A 21,382-nucleotide genomic window follows, 5' to 3' on the forward strand; every position below is an offset into this window, starting at 1 on the left:
TATGCTCCTGCTGTCCTCCTCCTGCCTCTCCCCCTTCTCTTTCTCCCCCCCCCCCCCCCCCCCCCCCCGCCTGTCCACCCCTCCCCCGGGGACAACCCTCCCTCCTTCCTCCCTCCTTCCTCCCCGCTCTCTCTCCTACTCTCTGCGCTGGACCGTGCTGATCTTGGGACATCCCCAGTATTTTTTGGCCTTTGAAGGCAAATATAATTGAGTGGTAATATGAGATGTATTCTCTTTTTCCTCTGCATGCCTCCCTCAATGGGTTCTGGAATATTAAAGTTCAAAGTAGGTGCGGTGAACGTGTTATTTTTCCTTACTCTTCCCCCTTCGTGGTGATTGCAGTGTGAAAGGAATTTAGTGAAATAAGGAGATTTTATTTGGATGGAAACTCCGGCCCATGGCTTACCTTGACCCTGCTCGGCTTGAGCTTGGAACAAACGGCCCCCGAAAATCTATAAGACAGGTTTCACCCTCCAACGAAAGCAAATTATGGAATAGATGAGCTGGTAATCAAATTTCTCCCAAGCCAAGAGAGCAAACCGGAGCATATTGAAATGGAGTTTTTTTATTATTTACAGAAGAGCTACAGTGCAGAGGGTGTGTGTCAATATCGTTTGCAATAATTTCCATCCATCTGTACACAACAGGAGCCTTGCTCTGTCTTTGTCATTGCTCCAACAAGCAAGACATGTTCCAGGTTGATCTTTCCACGAGGTAATAAATACGGTACAATAAGGCAATGTTTCTATTTACAACTCTTATAAAACTGTACAGGAGTGTCACAAAACTAGAGTGCCTTTGAAATACAACCACTTTATTCAATGTGAGAAAGATAATAGCTATTTTTTATTTTCTTTTCAACCACGGCAAAAATATGAAAATATACTGTATACTAGTGCAGAGAGAGAATGCCTCTCTTCTTTCCTCTTTCCTCGTTCACCCCTATTTAGTGTGAGCATCCGTCTCGTTGGGAGTGTGCATGCTATAATTATGGGAGGCCTTTCATACAGTAGCTACATAGTTGAGTTATTTTCTATTTTCTACTTCCTACATGCTCTCGGCGTCCCGTCAGATAAATACCATGAGTGTGGGAACAAGTGAGAGCATTGTCTTTTAATTTCAAACGTGTGCTCTCAGTGGTATCCTGATATTTCCAAACCTTTCGCACAGAATTAGTGCGCCTGCTCCTTAAAGCTTACTGTTTAAATTCTGCACATTTTCCAGTGTTTCTTTTCATTAGTCGCTCACAGTGAGTAATCTCCCCTTACCAGGAATTCAGCACTTAATTAGCTCTGCAGAGCAAAAATAATCAGAGCTTTAATGGGGCAAATTTATTTCAAATTGCACACAGCAGCGTGAGCTCCCTGAAGAGGGTAATAGAGGATATTAAGCAGGGTGGAGTGAGTAGTGGTGCTGCTAAGAGTGTTTGAGACTGATACATGCATGAAAACTTTTTCCTGTAACGCAGCACCAGCCCTGTCGTGGCAGTTTGCTTATTTTCATTAGCTTCAATGTAGCTGTAAATCAGCACCATGTTAGCCACTCACCCCAGACACATTTCTTTCTTTCGAAGTCAACAGATAATCGTCCCTTCCCTCCTTGTGTTATTCGATCACTACAAACAAACACCCACAGCAGCCTAAGTACAGTTAGTCCTGATGGATATGTGGCTATGGAAATAACCCTGTTGTGTACTGGGTGCGGATGGTGCCAAGATAATCAGAAGGATTTGAGGAATGCCTCGGCCATGGCTGGACTCTCACTTATTCTCTGTGTCTTTGGGGAACTGGGTGCTTTGATTGCATTACGACTTCATTACTGGGTTAGTTAGCTTTGGAATAATATTTGGAGTAGAGGAATGCAGCTCAATGACAGGCCACACATAAATTAACAGTATCTGACTAGTGTGATTATGAGGCTAATGTAGGGAAATGAATCCCATGTAGCCTGTCGCCGCTTGAATGACTGTGTCCTGCAGTGGAAGACTCAGGGCCCACAATGCTGGTGTAGAACACAATGATCGTCAGAAGGATGGGGTCAGTTTAGCCTTCTTTCTACACCACGAATCCCACTCTCAGTGGTACTCTTGGCCTCATGTCCTAGAGCAATGCAGCACCAAGTGGACAATTAAAAGTTGTTCTCTTCTCACTCTTCAAAAGTCAATGAGAACATTTTGGATTGCAAATGAAAAAGAGGGTTTTGGAGAATTGAGGAAAAATAATTTGCAGGCTGGACCACCGTGTCGGGGGGGCTAGGCTGGTCCTTTAATTCTCCTTTGGTGACGACGACACCGTCCGAGTTCGACCGCGGCTGCGACATCAGAGCTCCTCGTCGATGCTGGCACCCATGCGTTTCTGGATGGTCACCCTGCGGATCGAGGGCTTGGTTGTCAGCTCCGGCTTGGGCGGAAACTGCTCCATCAGGATCCGCAGGATCGAGTTCATATTCTGGTCCATCCGGTGAACCTGGATTTAACACGATGACAAAATACAGTCAGCTGAATGCCTCCGGGATAAACATTCTGCGCGTAAGTACAGTGCAGACCTGCATCACGAAACAAACAAAGCGAGTTTGCGCTTTTGTTTCGTATCCAGCTGCCTCTTTAATATTGTTGCAGTCCCAATGACAGAGCAGTACAGGGTATAATGACATGGTAGTCTGCCAGTCGCCGTCTACCTGCTAAAGCCACTCATTATAAAAGCTGTTGAGCCATATGATCCTTGAGTAGGCGGACAGACACTCACACTCACACTCACACACACGCACACACATACAGGTTGCTGTTTACATGCTTTCCCAACTGTAAACACAGGTGTGTCACCCAACAGAGACATCGCTGACAGGGCGCAGCCAGCTTAACCATGGTGTAATACAGATGAATGGCCCCACCTGAGCACTAGAGGTAAACAGATAGCAGACCGTCTGGTGACATTCAAATACAGAGAAGACATATGGCACATGTACACAGCGAGACATCCTCACAGCCACAGGGGGAAAAAAAAGGAGGTGCACAGACTTACTGCACACACTTTTGCATCTTCAAAGAGACCGTCTACATCCTCACAGCCTCGGCCTTGGTTTTACCTCTGCACTTATTTCTCTTTCCGTCCTGAGGTACTTAGACAGCACACACACACACACACACACACACACACACACACACACACACACACACACACACACACACACACACACACACACACACACACATCAATGATCCTCTGATGGCTCCAATGGCTTCAAGAAACCAGGTAAAATGATAAAGATGGTGCTTTGTAAATCAAAGACTAAACAGCAAAGCACATCAAAGAGCCATAACATCTCACGCACCGGGCAGAACAGACAGATTCAGAATCCTGTCTCCACTAGACGCTGATAGCGAACAACTCCGGCCAAACCGCGGTATTTCTGGCAGGGCACAGTCGGATAGTTAACATCAATGGCGTTTTCATAGACCTAAGGGTATGGCCCCTCTTTCTCCCCATCTTTTAGTGCGTGTGCCTGATGGACTTGACACTTTTACGGCAGAGCTAGACATTTAGCAGCTATTATTGTTGTTGAAATATGAGCCGTAATAGCAAGTGTAAATCGTAAATATCCCAGTGTGTCTCAGAAAAGAAAGAAAATCACATCACAGCATGCCAATGATCATATGTTATAAATAACTGATAAGATTCCAGACAAATAAATTAGTTTGTAGTTAAGCTTCTAGATCTCATTACTACAAAAATGTATGTTTTCTAGGGTTGTGTGCTTCTACAGTCAATGATAACACAGATCGTGAGCTTAAGGTGATGTCTAAGGTCAAGTACGCTGGCTGCTTGAAAGGCTGGACTACTACTTTCATGTAAACTCTGCCATAACTTAACTATTTGGTCAGAAATATACAGTATGACAGAAACAAGAATAGCTTGATTTTGACACTCACAGCTGAGGTTTCCTGCTATTTCGCCATCCACAGCGCTTTCCTCTGTGATTGTACCATGACCTAAATAGTTGTGCTAAGTAGACGAAGCACGCGCTGGGCCCGGATAAAGCTTAGAGAATAATAGGCTATCATAAACATGTTGGGCAGTAATCTACAGACTTATCAACATTCTCTCGTTGGGGCTTAAAATGGATCAGGAATTCCTCCTGTCGTGTTTTCTGAAAGCAGTGGCCCTGGGGACCCACATGAGGGACAAGAAAAAAACATTATTAGACAGGTGCGTTGCAAACACGCAAGTCTATTTTATGAATTGCCACTGATTATGTATATACAGTATGTGTGCTTTGTGGGGATGGATGTGGAGGAGGGATGCACATGTGTCATGTGTATGGCTGTTGTTGTGTGTTGGTAGAGAACATTTCCTTGTATGCGTTTCCAAGTTTGGCTGCAGGCGAAAGAGAGCAACAGCAGGTGAGAGCGGGGGAAGCAAGAGAGAAAGAAAATTTGAGTTTATAGATAGCAATGCCGTTTGTTCTGTCTGTTATGCAAATATCATTTTATGAGTCCTACAGTCAGTGTTGATGACTGCCTGCTTGTAACCACTGTTCCTCTTTGCTAACACACATACTGGGTTTGACACGCCGTACTATATGTTGTCACGATTTGTCGGGAATTAGCCATTAGCGCCGACGAATTTACTGAAGGGGTATTGTATAGCGAAGGTTTTTTTTTTTGTTATCTTGTTCACCCGGCATAGTGTGTAAATGCTGGAGTTGGGTGTCACCACTGCTGTGTCATATAAACGCATGTGATCCGGTGACAGGTGATGCTCCAGCTGTCCCCAACCCTCCCTCTGACCACGGACAACACATGGGACAGCCAAATGCGGGGCTGACTCAGTCACGAGATGTAGACAGTATTCCTGAATTAAAAGTCAGTTTGTGTCGGAGATCCCTTTCACTTCATTTTGTTTCTAATTTCTCAACTAAATAAATAAAATGTGAACCTAACCCAACCCAAGAAAGTATATTGTCTTTATCACCCGACAAAATACAGAAGATGTAATACAGCACACAAATACTGTATGTAAAAAAACTAGCATACAATTTATTTTTTTACTAAAGATAGGAAAGTATTTCTTGGACTCACTCTTAAAAAAAATTAAATATACAGTACATGTAGGGCTGCAACTGATAATTTAATGTGATTCATCAATTGTTTTTATTTAAATCCATTTATTGCTTAATCTATAAATTGTCCTCAGTGAAACCCCCCCTTACAATTTCCCAGAGATGTAGGCAACTGTTATAAAAAAGAGAAAAGTGGACAATCGTCACATCAATGTTGTATTAGTCTTTGAAATAATTCAAATATAAAATGGGTTTTATGGGCTGTGGGAACAAAAAAGGATATTGCACACAAAGTGAATTCACCAAGACAGCTTTAACAAGCAACATAGGTACATTAGCTACAGTACACTTGGTCTTTGAACTGTATTTCACGTACTTCCAATCATCACAGCGACTGGTGGAGACACGTACACGTCCAGAGACAACGGTGGGGAGGACACAGAGCTCCTGTTCACACAGGAACACCCTTCCTGCCCACCTTCCTGCCCTCCACCTGCGGCTGTTTGTTGTCTGCTACACTACAACAAACGCAGACGCACACAAGTAGACAAACACGCGTACAGTGTGTATGCAGCGGTGTTTGCGCTAGTCTGCCTGTCACCTAGCAAATAACAAATAAACAAGGAGCGTAATGAGGGAACACATCCACGTCAGAACATTAACTGTGGCCAGAGAGCTATAGGGAAGAGTGTAATAATGGAAAACTACTAAAGAGCTGAAGTGAGTCTTAGTGACACCTCTGAGTAAACGTAATTATGAGCCAAAATGTCACAAATCTAAGTTTGTCCTGCAAAGTGAACTAAATGTTAACAGCTGGTGTGGTGCTAAAAATAGAACATGTCTGATTTGTATACATTAGTTAAATGAATGCTAACCAAATACAGAATAAGATAAGATGAAATGAGACAAGACTATCTTTATTATCCCTGCGGGGCACTTTTTCGTAGACACTAAAGCTGCAGCACAAAGGGCAATAAAAGCATCAAGTATGTAAACGAGAACAGCAGCACACGTCAGTCACAAGTTTCCAGAAATGCATCCCACATGTCTGAATTCTGTGAACTGAAAATATAGTGTCTTAGTGTCTTGGGTTTGTATATTTCCCTCAGTGTACAGCAAACAACATGTAGACTTAATATTGAAAGTTATAGTGAACATATTCTCAATATACAGCCAGAAAATATACGTTTTCTTTTGAGACTTGAGAATTTAAAAGGAAGATCAGAATTAAAGAGGTCAAAGAGAAGAACGGAGAAGAACAGAGAAAAGAAAAACAGGAAGGAGGCATCTGCTTCACTATAAATGTCATTAATTCACACACAGTTATCCCGAGCTGGCCTGTGCCGATAGAGCGATTCACACTGCCATCTGTTGGAGAGTTATAAAGCCTGGAGAAAAGCTTGGTGCTCGGTATCGCTGCACGCTCTGATTCGTGCAATATTCTACCATCGCATAATTGCTGACAACTGGAGACATGTCATGCAAGAGAGAAATGAGATACTGGATGAGGTAGACTGAGGGAGTTTTGTGGTATTCTTGACATGTAATGAATAGTAGTTAGTTACTGTGAAGTGGTGCGGCTTATTTCGTCAGGGAAAACAAAGCCGGTATATAACGATGAGCAGCGCACTTTTGGCTGCAGATTGCCGTCCTTTGAACAGTCAATACACGGAGCACGCAGGCAAAGGAAAACACAGTGACACATCTACCTCCCCTTCTTTGACAGTTACCTTGAGGAGGACTAAGAGGAGGGAGTATAAGGAAAATACAAGGAGAATAGAGTAGAGGAGACAGAGGTGTGGGGCTGCCAAAAGGAAAGACTACCAGCTCCAGGAATGTCTTGGCATGTGTGTAAGACTAGGCCGCGCTATTCAACAAAACAAGATTCCTGTCATTGAAATGCTCTCAATCGCACGACACAATGGAGACATAGCTGGGACAGAAGGAGAGATAAGACGAGAGGAAAACAATCGCACAGGTCACCGTCCTCGCATGCTGTAGTGAATGTGTAATGTGTTTTCCCACCGCTCTGACCTCAAAAAAACCCGCTGCTTCAACCTGTGTAACATGAGAATTTTTTTTTTTCGCAGCATCGTTCTTTCTTTGTTATGGCTGTGTGCGCTTACATGGCACTAGCATGACTCACATAATGGGGATTCCAATTGGAAGGGAACCATTTAGTTCAACTGAGGCCTTTTGGGTGACAAAGCAAGGTATTAAATAACAGAAAATATCCTGTTACTGAAGTTACTTTGTTTTAAACAGTCAAAAGGAATCGTTTTTTACATCTAGCAAACCTGTCGAAAGCCTTTTCTCCCATAAGAAAACATTTGCAAAGCCTTTTTCTTTTTCAATATTTCTTTGTCACACCTATGGCAATCTATTAGTACATGTTTGGCCGGTTTTCAGTTCATTACAGTGTGTGGGTAGTTTAACAAGGAGCTTCTCTTATTCTTAGTGTTTGGTTTAATCCTGTATGTCGTGGATGATACAAACAAAATGAGTATCTGCTTTTAAAAACATTTCTCCACAGTGCCACTAGTGGTCAAAATAAATCAACTGGGTACCTGTAAAAGAAGACTTGGGCCCTAAAACTATCATTTTAAAAACAAATGCTTAGATAATTAAGTCACTAAGAGCGTATAATTAAAGGCTAATGCATAGTGAATGGGTAGAAACAACAAAAAGATGACTTTCTCGCGAACAGACACTTTGTTACCCCTTTACATTGCCTAAATAGGTGAAGGCATTCCATTCAAACTCAGAAGTTGGAGGCTCTCATTTCCTGTTTGTCGGCTGCTGTCTCGAACAGCCTGCAGGTTAAAGGTACTGTTGTGTTGTTTCAACTGGCAACAGGAAGCAGCAAATCAAAATCAAAATGCGGCACTGTGTGAATATAATTATCACAAAATGAAGCATTTTGTGTGTAAACATCCAGTAAAAGAAAGAGAGAGAGTTCGTTTCCAGTTCTAAAAGAATAAATGCAGCATTAGGGTCAGATCAGGTGAATCTCTCTGCCTCTCCACAGATCCGAGGCTCACCCGGACTGGCTGCTCTTTGTGTTTCACCTACACTCACTCACACACACATATGCGATCCAGCGTGTCGCTCGCAACACAATGGTCAATGCAGAAAAAGCAACAGAGGGTGTACACACTGGCCTCGCTGGTGGGCCAATAACAAGCTAGTATTACACAGAGGTCATCATTATCATCGCAGTGACAGTGACAGTGAGCTGCATGAATGGAGAATGGAGAGCAGGGATGAGGGGAGGGAGGGGAGGAAGGGAGAGGCCAGAAAGAGAGAGTGAAGGAAGAGGGAAATTAAATAAAATGTTTTTAAAAAAAGCCAGAACAAGAGGAAAATAAATAAAAAAAATTGAAAGCAGGAAAAAAAAGGACACTGCTGGCTTTTGTCTCCAGGAGTGGAGGGTTAACAATGACACACACACACACACACACACACACACACACACACACACACACACACACACACACACACACACACACACACACACACACACACACCCACCAGGAAAGTCAGCAGGCCACTGATGATGCTGATGGTGGTTTTTAAAAACACTACGTTGAGTGATAGCAGGCGACAAGCTATAACTCATCAAAGCTAATAAATTCAGCACAGCTGCACCCGGGTATATTTTTCAGAACTTCAGAAAAAGAGCAGCACACTCACACAGCACAATACCTTCACTTTACTCTAAGGGAAGAGTTCGTGAAGTTGTGAGCTTTTAGTTTGCAGAGCCAGCTGGACAGGACTTTGTTTTGGGCGGGCATCATTTGGGGCAGACTGTCTCTCCTTCAACTGACACGCATTCCCACGCTTAATTGGATGAATCCATCACTCCACTCGTCCTCGCTTCTGACTTTTTAATTGAGAAAGCATGGCAGAAAAAAGTATTTCATTTCTCTTAAACTGTCAGCAGTGACATGATACATTTAAGGAAAAGGATAGGCGATGATCGTCAGTGAGTCACGTCACTGCCACTCAGCTGCTGAGCTCACTTGATGCCCAGTGTACTGTAGATTTGACAAATTAAGGTCTTGTATCAGTAACTGAATTTGCTAGATTTAGGATGGCTACACTTTTTTTTTTAATTCTCCTGCAAGAATATGCCAGCATGTCAATTGACGGTTATTCACAATTTAACTCAGAACTTTCTCATTTCAGAGATTTTTCATGGAGCTTTTCGATAAAGATCTTGGTAATGACCGACATCTGTGACTCCCTGCGGTTTAATGAATTTACGGGAATATTAACCAACAGACCACCACTGTCATGTTCAGATGGAGGTGGGGATACAGACGCACACTGTACTGTATGTAATGAATGCACAAGACACAAACTGACCCCAATTCTTGCCCCGGTCCTCCTCTCACAGGCTTAAAAACAGCCCAAGATGACCAAAGAATCTTTCTCAAAATGAAATATATAACGTGGAAGAGAAACACAAACAGAAGTGCAGAGGTGTGAGATAGTTTTATGACAAGCATGTGTCGGCGGTTAAGAGAGGCCGGAGGAGGAGATTGATGGATGGAGGAGAGGAGAGGAGGACATTCAGACAAACTACAAAAGGCTCTGGTGACCACATTATTAACAGTTTGTTTTTCGCTGCCTTGTGAGAGTGCTGGCTCGTCTTCTGGGCTCATGAGGGGAGGAGAGGACGTTGTGTTCAGTTTCTGGGGCTGAACCATGATTAGGAAATGTGATAGCATCGCATTATTGATGCATTTGTGTCACCGAGTGCGGCTTTTAATGAAAGAGTCCGGGTAATTTCATTTCGGTTCCTGTGTGTGTGTGTGTGTGTTTGCGAGATTGCATGAATTTAAAGGAGTGGCAGGAATTATTAGTCGTGAGTTTGTATGATTCAGAGTTTGTATGATTCAGAGTTTGTGTGCGCAGTGTGTCTGCATGGGTTTTTAGTGTTTGAGTTCAGGCTTCCTGCTGTGGCCCTGATGTCAAATTCCTTGACTTTTCTAAGACAACTGAATAGGAGCACTAACATGACCTTAAAATCTTCTTCCTCTTTGGTTTCTAAAGGGCTGAACATTCTGGTTTCCATAAGAGCCGTTAAAAACCACCAGCTAACGCAATGAATGTGTGAAAATGTCAGTCTAGTATATTCATGTGAACCTTTCCAGAGAATGAATTGACTTTTCTTGTGCACCTCTCAGAAGCGTACAGAAATCCCTGTGTGTGTGTGTGTGTGTGTGTGTGTGTGTAGCGACACTTTGTTTGTGCAAACGAGGCCGTAAAGCAGCGTCCTCAAAGCGTACATCCGTATGAGGTGAACTGGGGTCACGCCGCGCAGGATGAGTGAGAACGAGAGAGAGGGCGGGCGAGAACGACCGGCCGCGTGAATAAGTCCTAAACCGAACGCGTCAGCTCGACTCAAATTCACCAGCCCGACGAGCAAACCGACCCGCTCCACCATCGGCCTCGGTGCCAGCTGGAAAGCAGAGCTAGCCCGGCTCGGATTCACCACGGGCCGGGCCGCTGCCAAGGAGAATGGATTCACTTTAACGCTGGCAGATACAATATGTTCTTTGTATTTGTAAAAGCAGAAGAAAGAGAGAGAGAGAGAGAGAGAGAGAGAGAGAAAGAGAGAGAGAGAGTAAGAAGAAATGAAAGGTGAGGCTGGACGGCGGCGGTGCAGACAGATTGGTTCTGGACTGAGAGGAGGAGGAGAAGGAGGAGGGAGTAAAAGAGGGAAATGGTGGTTATGTTTTAAAGAACAGGAAACCGAGCGAGAGCACCTGACGCACATGATAAGTATCAAGGGCCGCGCCACGTGCCGCTTAACTGCAGCCAAAGCTCTTTTCTGCAGGGGTGGCGGCGGTGATGGTGGTGGTGTGTTGAGGGGTGTGTGTACCGGCTAATCTCTCTTCTGAGTGGGTGCGCACTCAAAGCTGCTTTTGTTTCTGAAGGCTACTTTCATGAGGACGTACAATCCCCCGCGTCCTCCCCTCCTCCACTTCTCCACTTCTCTTTTCTTTCTGGCTTTTTATCTCTCCGTTGTTCAGAGCACACTCCTTCTCTCCGAAACACTGTGGGTGTTTTATTTGATTTACCGATCATTCTGTTTGGACATGGCTGTGAGAGAGAGAGAGAGAGAGAGTGAGAAAGTGTGTGTGTGTGTGTGTGTGTGTGTGTGTGTGTGTGTGTGTGTGTGTGTGTGCGCATCCCCATGTGGTAATGCATGCCTGTGTGTGTGTGTCCATGCGCATACGTACGTTTTGGGAAACACTGATGGTCTTTCATGTTGTAAGGAGGTAAAAAAAAAAAAAAAAAAAAAAAAAAGAGCCATAAATCGAAACAGCCAAGAGAGACCGTTGGGCGCGGGAGAGGCTTTGATGTTGTGTTGGAGGCGCATTAGCGTTTTTCACGTCGAGAGATGTGAGGCTCGGGGAAATGTTGCCGCAAACAAAATAAATGTGCAGCATAAACAAGCCGAAAGAGATGAATGAGGAGAAGGCTGCCGGGAGATGAAGCCGCTGTCAGCTCAGGCGACTACGGGGGTGAGGGAATGCTTTTAGGTTCCGCTCCCCCCGTGAATAGCTCAGGAATGTTTGGACGTACCATAAGAATATGTTGGCAGTTACAGTTAAAACATGATGGAAATATGAAATATCGAGCATTTATGTTGACTGGAACAGAAACACTTATGACATTTGCATATATAGAAAAACTGAAATATCACGTAAATCAAAGAGTAATCATTTTACTTATTGTGTCCTATTATTTAATAAATTCATGTTAACTTAAGAAGGGTCAAAGTTTGAAAAAGTCGAAACACACTTGGGCAGGGGGGGGCAGATAGGGTGGAGGGAATAAGCAGTTGCCTGATGGACCATTTGTCCTCAGAGACAGCTGGACATGATCTGCTCCTAACTGGTCCCCAGTGTGGTGGCCCTCATGAGGACAGAACACGGCGTCCCACACATTTTACCTCGCTTCTTTATGTTCACATAAGAAAAAAGAGTAGAACAAGAACAGGAACCGACTCAGAAAAAACACACACACACGTAAACGTAAATATATTTCTGGTTATTTAAGGCCGCTCCTCTTCTAGGAACTATTACAGCAAAGTCAATGAGGCCAAACACTAATAGTTTTTCATCCTGCGCTCTAATGTGGGAGGATGAATGGCCGTCACATGACTCAATCAGGACAGTCTGATTACATTCCCCTGTCTCCTAAGAGCTAATAAACTGGGACAAGGAAGTTAGCAAGCGGCAATGACTAAACAGGACAAAACTGTTGACTGCTCTGCCTTTGAATCTCTCAAACTCATCCACTGAGAAGAAGAAGAAAACAAAGACACACAGATACTGATATGCAGCAGGAGAGTGACACATGGAGCACCAGAGCAGGGTTTTTTTTTTTGTGTTTAAAGGCAATCTGTCAGTTGCTTTGTCCACACTACTGCATATTTGTGTGTGTGTGTGTGTGTGTGTGTGTGTGTGAGCATGTGTACGTGCACCTCGGCAAGAGATATTGCGTTTGCGTTTAGGGTGTGGCCTCGCATGGGGTTCACACAGGGGAGTCTTTATAAAATAAGAAAGTCCCCCTCCCCCTGCTTTCTCACTGCCAGCTGCCACAACCACCAAATGCCCCCCAAACCCTCAAACACACACACACACACACACACACACACACACACACACACACACATCCACACACACACACACCCCCCCCACCCACCCCGCTCCCGTGCCAGGCTGTGGTGGCAGCCAGCGTGGCATCGTCAGTCACCGGGGAGGTGCCATGTTACTACGGCCACTGCTGTAGGTCGGCCACACTGTGGCTTTGTTCTCGTCATCAATAGGCCAGTCAGCCTGATATTATAAATGACAAGGGGCGTGCCAGCACTTTGGTCTAGGTTCAGGGCGACTATTGAAATGGATACTAATGGCATCATGGCTTATGCACAGAAAATAATTTCTCCTCAACAACAAAGATGGTGCTGTTTGCTGAGGAACCATAACACCTACAGTACATATTGTATTTACAGTGTAAGCCTAGTAGCGCTGCAGCCAATAATCATTTTCATTACAGATTTGATTCTTTTTGGGGTGTTTTCTTATTATTTAGACTTAAACTGAAGTCTTTGAATTGCTTGTGTACAGCCGAAAAGTATTTTCAATTTACAATTATATAAAAATGAAAGCTAAAAGCGATTGTTTGCTAATGATGATGATCAATTTGTAATTCTATTTGGTTTTTTTTGATCGCATGAAATCATTTTACCAACAGTAAAAATAAGTTAAATTCCCAATATTTTCTAAATATATCATCTTAAAATCTAAATATGTTTAAACTGCAATAACAAATGATTTATGTTTGAGCTCTACGTTGAGGAGCAGTGCCAATAGACTACACATGCAGTATCAATAGTGTCTATGGCAAACGTCCCCTCAGGTATTACTTTATCCAAACTGTAAACCAGCTTAGACATGAGGGAGACACGACACTACACACGCGATGTAAACAAGGAGTTGTCTGGGTACAGTGGAGAGACTTGAAGATGATGTGCGTGCGTGTCTCAGACAGAGACAGTATCCACAATGCCCCCCCCCCCCCCGCCAGCTGTCTGCCCTGCCCAGACAGTGGCCCTGTGCCTGGTGCCACGGCCCCGACGCTGTGCCAGCTGATCCTTGGTCGCAGGAGTCAGCGTGACCCCAACCAACCCCCTTGCCCCTTTTAACCAGCATTAAAGCCTTTATTTCAGATAGAGAGCTTATTATACTGTATGACCACAGCTGGCCTCACACACGCAGACCGACAGGGAGGAGGAGACGGCATGGTAAAGCAGCGAGAGACGGAACGAGAACAAGAAGAGACATCTTGTCGCCCACTCGTCTGTTTCCAAATTTAGCATCTTTCCCCTCTTTCGCCTCTTGTTTTTGTTATGGTGCCGTTTTCCCTCAATCAAAGATGTGGACATGAGAAGTGTTGGTTGGGAGCCTCGCTCTGTACAGACGTTTGTTTGGCTTTTGGAGGAGTGATGTTTTGATGGCGTCTGCAAATGTCGGTGGGAAGCTGAGGAGGACGATTGCGCAGACCGGAGACGTCTGGCGGCCCGGTGACAGTGTTTAGAGACACGCGATTGGTCAGAGTGTCCGGGGAGAAACTGTGAAGAGGTCGGCGGGTCTAGGGAGCTCTCAGGAATGGACTCATGTAATGATGAATTATAAAGAGCAGAATGTTCTGAAAATCTGAATGAAACAGCTTCCTTGTGGCATTACCAAATGCAGCTGGAATGAGAGCCGGACTGACTGTTTCCCATTTACAGTGGACAGGGATGTCTGGTGTTATTCCAGAGCCAAATTTCATCAGGACTCCATCAGCTCTGCTTGATGACCCAACATTCTTTCCTGTAGACCAACACTGGGCCTGCCAGGCTCGGCAGACAAAACAAGACTTGAAACTGATAAGGCCAGATGAAACTATTCCACTCATTTGGCCAGTCACTGCAGCCTGCCTAACATCCTCTGCTCACTACCTCTGCCTTGAAGCTGCTACTGTATTTGAGTGCGTGTTGGTGTACTGAAATTGGTTAAAATAAGGATTGAATTAAGAAAAAACAAATCAAATTGCACAAATTTCTCTTGGTTTATAACGACAATGAACCTAGTTAACGTTGCACTATTTTTCAGCTTGTATTCCTTTCCATTTCCACAAGTCTGCACTCAATGTGTATAGAGCAATCACTGAAGTAGTTTCACAGTTAAAGAAAAAGTTTAAAGTTGATAATTATGAGGCAAGATCTTAGGCGTCCACAATGGACGTTGGAGGTGCTGCTAAAACACATTGTGCAGACTGCAGTTTTACTTGGTGCGGAAACTTACCAACCATAAAATACCATGTAAACAATAAGAAAAGCCCACATAAAATGTTGTAGATCAGTGCAGCCATCTGGTGTGTTTCCAGCATCTCAGGTATGCCAATAATGACCCAGGGAAGTGTGTTGGCCGCCAGCTTTACCTTGTTTTTAGCCCTCGCATTCCGTATGTGGTAACTCTTATCTGATCACCCCTGCACAAAGAGGGAGGAATTTAATCACAGAATCGGCAACTACTTTCATTTTAGCTTAATGGAGAGAGAGAGAGAAAGAGAGAGAGAGAGAGAAAGAGAGACAGAGACAGAGACAGAGAGAGAAAGAGAGAGAGAGACAGAGAGAGATAAACAGAGAGAGAGAGAAAGAGAGAGAGAGATAGAGAGAGATAAACAGAGAGAGACAGAGACAGAGAGAGAGAGAAAAAAGAGAAGAGAAGAGGAGAGAGAGAGAGAGAGAAAGAGAGAGAGACAGAGAGAGATAAACAGAGAGAGACAGAGACAGAGAGAGAGAGAAAAAAGAGAAGAGAAGAGGAGAGAGAGAGAGAGAGAGAGAGAGAGAGAGAGAGAGAGAGAGAGAGAGAAAAAGAGAAGGGAGAGAGAGAGATGCACAGCTGCCCGGGTACAATTGCCCTCACAGTACCTAGTCACTGTCATTCGAGAAGGCCAATTGCCTCTTGTCATCAGGGTAAAAGCGAGTAGTGGGGAAAGACACACATGTTAGCCCCCCTATACACACACACACACACACACACACACACGTAAAAATAGAGGACGAGCGAGCGGCTGCTGTGAATGGCCAATACATAGCTCATACCAGAGCTTTAACATCAGCATCAACAACACAGCCATTAATTTTGATTCATAGCACTGCCTCAGTTGGGATTTAAATAGATTGGAGAGCATGAATAAGACAATTCAGGCTTGGGTTTCACCAGAGACACAGGCTCTATGTGAAACACTTTTTTTTCTTTCTTTTTTTTTTTTTTTTTTTTTACAAAGGGGACTGGTGTGTAAAGCTTGTGTACATGTATGAACGTGTAAGCAGAAATTTCTGCACACGCTTGCCCACAAGACCACTCACTCACTTACTCACTCACACTCACGCTCACGCACGCACACACACACACACACACACACACACACACACACCCTTAAGCCAGCACACACACAGACATATGTACAGTACAAACACTGAACCACACGCCTTCTCGTCCACCTGTTGTTTCCCCGCAGCGATGTGGAGCCCTCCCTCGGCCCTCAAGCCTCCAGCTGCTGGGTTTGGGGCGACAGACACACATATGTACACAGACTAAACCCCCCCACGACAGACACACATATGTACACAGACTAAACCCCCCCACGACAGACACACATATGTACAGAGACTAAACCCCCCCACGACAGACACACATATGTACAGAGACTAAACCCCCCCACGACAGACACACATATGTACACAGACTAAACCCCCCCACGACAGACACACATATGTACACAGACTAAACCCCCCCACGACAGACACACATATGTACACAGACTAAACCCCCCCACGACAGACACACATATGTACACAGCCCCCCCCCCCCCCCTTCCTCATGCCAGCAGCAAACCAGAATGGATAGTATTTTTAGCTTGTAGTAAACAGAGAGGCAGGCTTTCATCAAACACAACCCCCTGCCCCTCGCTCTTGCTCTCTTGTTTTTTTTTCTGCTTCTCCATCTCACACGATCTCCTCTGTCACTGTCCTCCACCCTCCCCCCCCCCGTCAAAGGAAGCAGTCAGAACAGATCACAGTCCTCAATGAGATGACTGTTGATCTAGAGGCGGGGAGGAAATGTGGCCCTGTTCAGGAAGTGTCTGCAGGTAAATCTTTACAAGTGCTTTGCTGAATTAACTCTTTCTATTTTTAACAGCCGCACCACCGTGGCACACGCTGTGACCACGGTCTGCCGGAGAGCGTGAGAGACATAAAGGCACATTTTCTGCTGCTGGCACGGTTACGACAGGACACGCTGGAAATATACAGTGCGTGTGCCATGTGTAATACCTCTTTGCCCCCAACTGAGTCTATTTTGGGTTCAGTAAATAGAGAAAAAAAATAAAAAGGTTTGTGAGTAAATGCATGGAAAAGAGAAAGAGGAAAATTCAACTTCCACTTAGAGTGGAAAAAAAAAACCACTAGGTTGATGTTGTGCAATTTTCTCCCGGGTGTGCACATACAATGAGAAGGGAGGGGAAGCCACCCAAGTTGGGCAATGGTGGCTGAATGCCACTCCTCTTTGCCGATTGTTGTTTATAATAGAGGGAATAGCTCAGTGTCACACATCACGCCACTTGAGGTCACATTATCATGCCGCCCCAGGCATCATGACTCAGACAGAGCCAGCAGTACGAGGCTGATGCATTTCACTGTGATCCTTGCTAGATCAGACTCACCTCGCCATGCTTTTGTTGAGACCTCCAATGCTTTTCTGCAAACTTGGGATTAAATGTCAAAAGCCAAGATCTAACGCTCAAACATATACAAAAGTAAAAAGCCCCAATTCATCTTTCTATTTATATGTTTTACTGCAGCATATTTGACAAAAAAAAATTGACTCGAGTTATGCTTTGTCAAGGCGAAACTTATGAGCACAGAACAAAATGAAACCTCCCTAAACCAGACTGGAGGACACACCTTCAAATGTGCGTGCGACAATATATAGGGTGTAAAAAGGAGCAACAAAATCTCTGGCAACAGGTAATAACAGCCTTTTTTCCATAGGGTTGGGACACCCACAGTGTGCAATGCCATGAGCAACCACTATCAGAGTTTGTGATGCACGCACAGGATGAGTGATTTTCCATCCAACAGCACGGCACAGTAAGAGCCACGGTTTACTTGAATCACACGTTGGAGGTATACTGGTTCATCCTGTCGCCTGCAGCTTTTCATCCAAACTCCTGAATATGGTTGTTGCTTCTTTTACCATTCCTCCCTGCAATGTTAAAAACTGATAGACTGAAATTAAAAGTAGCTGCTTCAAAATAAAAACATCCATGTGGTTTGTCAATGGACAGATTCAAATGCAAAACGGGAGCAGCAGGAAGCGAATTAGAGCCTTGAATTAGAAGCAGAATAAAGTCCTGATACGAGTGTAGAACAGCAATAAAGTCTTCTCTCACGTCATGTATTTTTCGTGTTGTCATAGCAATATAAAAAAAAAAAACATTATTGCCATAAGGAAATCCTGCTCATTGAATAAAACAAGAGACATTAAATGAATTACAACCTGGGTTCAAACTGTACAGTAAAACCTCTGTAGTTTCACGTTATATGAGACGAAAGTGTCTTTGTGGAATATTAACTCGAGGTAACCAGAGGGCCAAAAGTCACAAAAAAGGGGAAGCAAGTGAATTTGCTGGACAATACAAGTCACATAATGGCCTTTTAGTGTAAATTTGAGTAGGCCAGTTACTTCCCGGCATGAGTAGGCAGGATTCCACTGGCCTCTACTTCCTCAAATTACAATTTTAAACAGGAGGTGACTAATGAGACTCATCCCACTTAAACCAGTGTGTGTGTGTGTGGGTGTGGGTGAATTCATGTGACTGAATACGTAGGTGTGTGTGTGTGTGTGTGTGTGTGGAGGTTCCTGATTCCTGAAACTCATACCTCTTTCTCTGACGGACACGCACACTGTCACACACAAGGCCCTGTCTGGTGACACAGCACTAATGGCAGCGAGGGTGTATTGTGAAAACAGTGAGCTGTATGCTTTGCTGGTTCTGAACAAGGCCGGTGGGTCTGAGCTCTGATCCTGATTAACCTCTCTGTAGCCAACCCCTAACATCCGGACCCCTCCTGGCAGCACACTACTGAATCAAATACCTGGGATGATGTGCTACAAGATCGGTGGTGGTGGTGGATGTGCACGCTAAAGACAAGGGTGCTTTCAGTCGATGCTTCAATCAATGAAAGAATGGTTAAGAATGGAGGCAAAACTGCTAGATAATCACGTAATGTCTCCCCAATGCGCTTTGATTAAGGGAAACATGGGTTGGTCATCGACAGGAGTCGTCAGGAGAACGAAACGGAGCCGGCGGTGATTCTCCCATTGATTTTAGTCTGTGAGGAGCTCGCATCAGGCTGAATCAGGCAGAGATGAGTCATTCGAATCTATGGGAAGTAATCTCCCCCCGTCTCACACTAATGCCTCTCGATTAATTGCATTTTCCTTTTAGGGAATTACATCAGCTCTTATCCAGGGAACTATATTGATCAGCAAAACTCCTTAAAAGCCCAAATAAAAAACACATCATTCAAAGATTTACTGACTTCCTCTGCTCTCATTGGGAACTGTCAGTCTGACATAATAAGCTATATGATGGCGCCAACTTGGGCATTGAGAACTTGGATATTTCCAACCTTTTTCCCATTTAGAAAGAATAAATTAATAAACAGAAAAATGATTAACAGATTACTCAATAATGAAAAAAGTGTCAAAATAAACTCGCCGGTTTTGTCAATTGTCTGATGGCTCAAAAAAGCCTTAATTCAAAGTCGCCTTACTTACAAGAAGTAGAACAGAAGAAGGATTCATGTAGACTAGTGTATTTCATGGATGTGGCTTTGATATGTTTACACTTGCCCAGTGAGGTCAGACACGAAACCACAGCTATTAAAGAGACCAATGACCAATGGCTTCCTTCAGCTAATTGGTTGACCTCCAATGATAGGAAGGATGTCTATCCGGTTGCCCGTCTGGAAATATTTATAGGTCAAAAAACAAACCAGCATTGTCCAAAATAATTTTGTTTTCTTTTTTTGGAAATAAAATAGAAGCGATTCAAACAAACACTGTAAACAGCTGAGGTGCTGGTGGGAACCCAAGTGCAAATAAACACCTCAGGAAGGAAGACGGAGTGAAGGCTCTTCCGGAACAAATCCTTGTCCAAACAGAAAGGCAGACAAGGGTTTGTTTGTCTCACTGGCCTCTTGACCTGGGCTTTGTGGCGGCAAACTCTGAGATTTGTTGTGGAGTTAGTAAGTTAGCTCAGCGGTTAGCAGAGAGCAGTGATGGTTGATGACACGCTTTAACCCTGCTGCCCGTTGTGGTTACTTATTAGGATCATATATTCACGATCGCTCCCTACAACCTCTTCCTCCGCCCGCGATACGCCGCTGTTCGGAAGCAGCCACAAAACAGTGCTTCCAGAGGGGATGATACTTGGAGCGTGGAGTGAAGCAGTACATCAAACAGTTGTAACAAGTTGGAGAAAGCATGCTGACTGCGGCACTCACCCTCACATGATAGCGCTGAACAATCGTGAGAAGTAACTCAAGCCTGCGATAAGAGGAAAACCGGTTACTTTGGGTCATTACTTAAGGTATGTCACTCACCCAAAGCATGGGGATTATTCCCCCGTATATATATTTTAAGGCTATCACTCTTGTCAAGGTCAAAATCATCTTGAGCGTTTCCAGGGGAAGAATCTCTTCAGGGTTCAAATATTCCACTTTACTATGTAGCAAACCTGACTAAAGCCCTTTTACACGTTCATAACCAAAATATGTTTATTCACCCTGGAACACATTAACCTTTATGACTAAAATAAAACAGCAGAATTACAAACAGCTTGTTGAGCTGTTAAATGGTGTAAGTGAATGCACACAGTTGATGAAGTACTGGACTGGAGAGTGGAATAGTACCGGGCAGCTCCTTCTCTCCTCATCAACTTTGTTGGTTACATCTGACTTATTAAAATATTCTTCACATTAGATAAATACTCTTGAGCAACAGACTCGGGGATAGCCTCATCCGAATGGCACACGAATGAAGTCGCTGTTGTCGTAAAGGTGAAAGAATACGGAGCGTTTTCACCGGGCGGAGGGATGTGCTGATTTTATGTGTGTGTTCAGAGGCCCGGTATCGGATTTAGGCCTGGTCCCTCTGGGCTATAAAGCATGGTGTTGGATCACCACTCTGCTGGGGCCTGCAAGGGCTGAGCAGTGAGGGGAGAGGGAGGAATACTCAGAGGGACTGCAGCAGGAGTGTGCTGTTTTCTTCCCCTCTGCTTCCTTCTCACCTCTGTGTTTGTAAGAAACAAACTCCTTTTTCTCTTGACTGAAAAGACTCTCCCTGATTTATTCAGTTTTTGGTTTAAGAGTCTTTGTCTTTCATGAAACTTGAATTAATTATGATATTTTAACCCAAACCGTTACCTTTACCTTAACCTAACAAAGTAGTGTTTCAGTTTCAGTTCACATCAACCGCATGTTTAAAACTGCTACTGTTTCACAATGTCAGCCTGTTGCTGGTATACAGTCATATATGTCATTTTGGGAGTCATTGGCAAACTACCTAATCTGTCATTTACAGAGGTATTTATAGGTGTTAGGATGTGTTCTTCACTATGAATCAAGTTTACATTTTCAAAGTCAATGAATTACAATATTTCCAAAGCAAATTGTAAAAGTTTAGTT

The 21,382-nt window shown here is 44.0% G+C and overlaps 1 protein-coding gene across 1 annotated transcript in view; it reads right to left on the reverse strand.

Moving 5' to 3' along the window:
* Positions 1-606: 606 nt before the first annotated feature.
* kcnq1.2 (potassium voltage-gated channel, KQT-like subfamily, member 1.2) overlaps positions 607-21,382 on the reverse strand; it is a 156,527-nt gene continuing 135,751 nt past the window's right edge. The window contains exon 19 of the mRNA XM_068723983.1: positions 607-2,465. Coding sequence (XP_068580084.1) covers positions 2,319-2,465 — 147 coding nt within the window. The 3' untranslated portion in view covers positions 607-2,318. The remainder of the gene's footprint in view (positions 2,466-21,382) is intronic.

The sequence above is a fragment of the Cebidichthys violaceus genome, unplaced genomic scaffold, assembly GCF_023349555.1.
Source record: "Cebidichthys violaceus isolate CVI_PGR_0920_01 unplaced genomic scaffold, fCebVio1.0.p SCAF_3, whole genome shotgun sequence".
Taxonomy (NCBI): Eukaryota; Metazoa; Chordata; class Actinopteri; order Perciformes; family Stichaeidae; genus Cebidichthys; species Cebidichthys violaceus.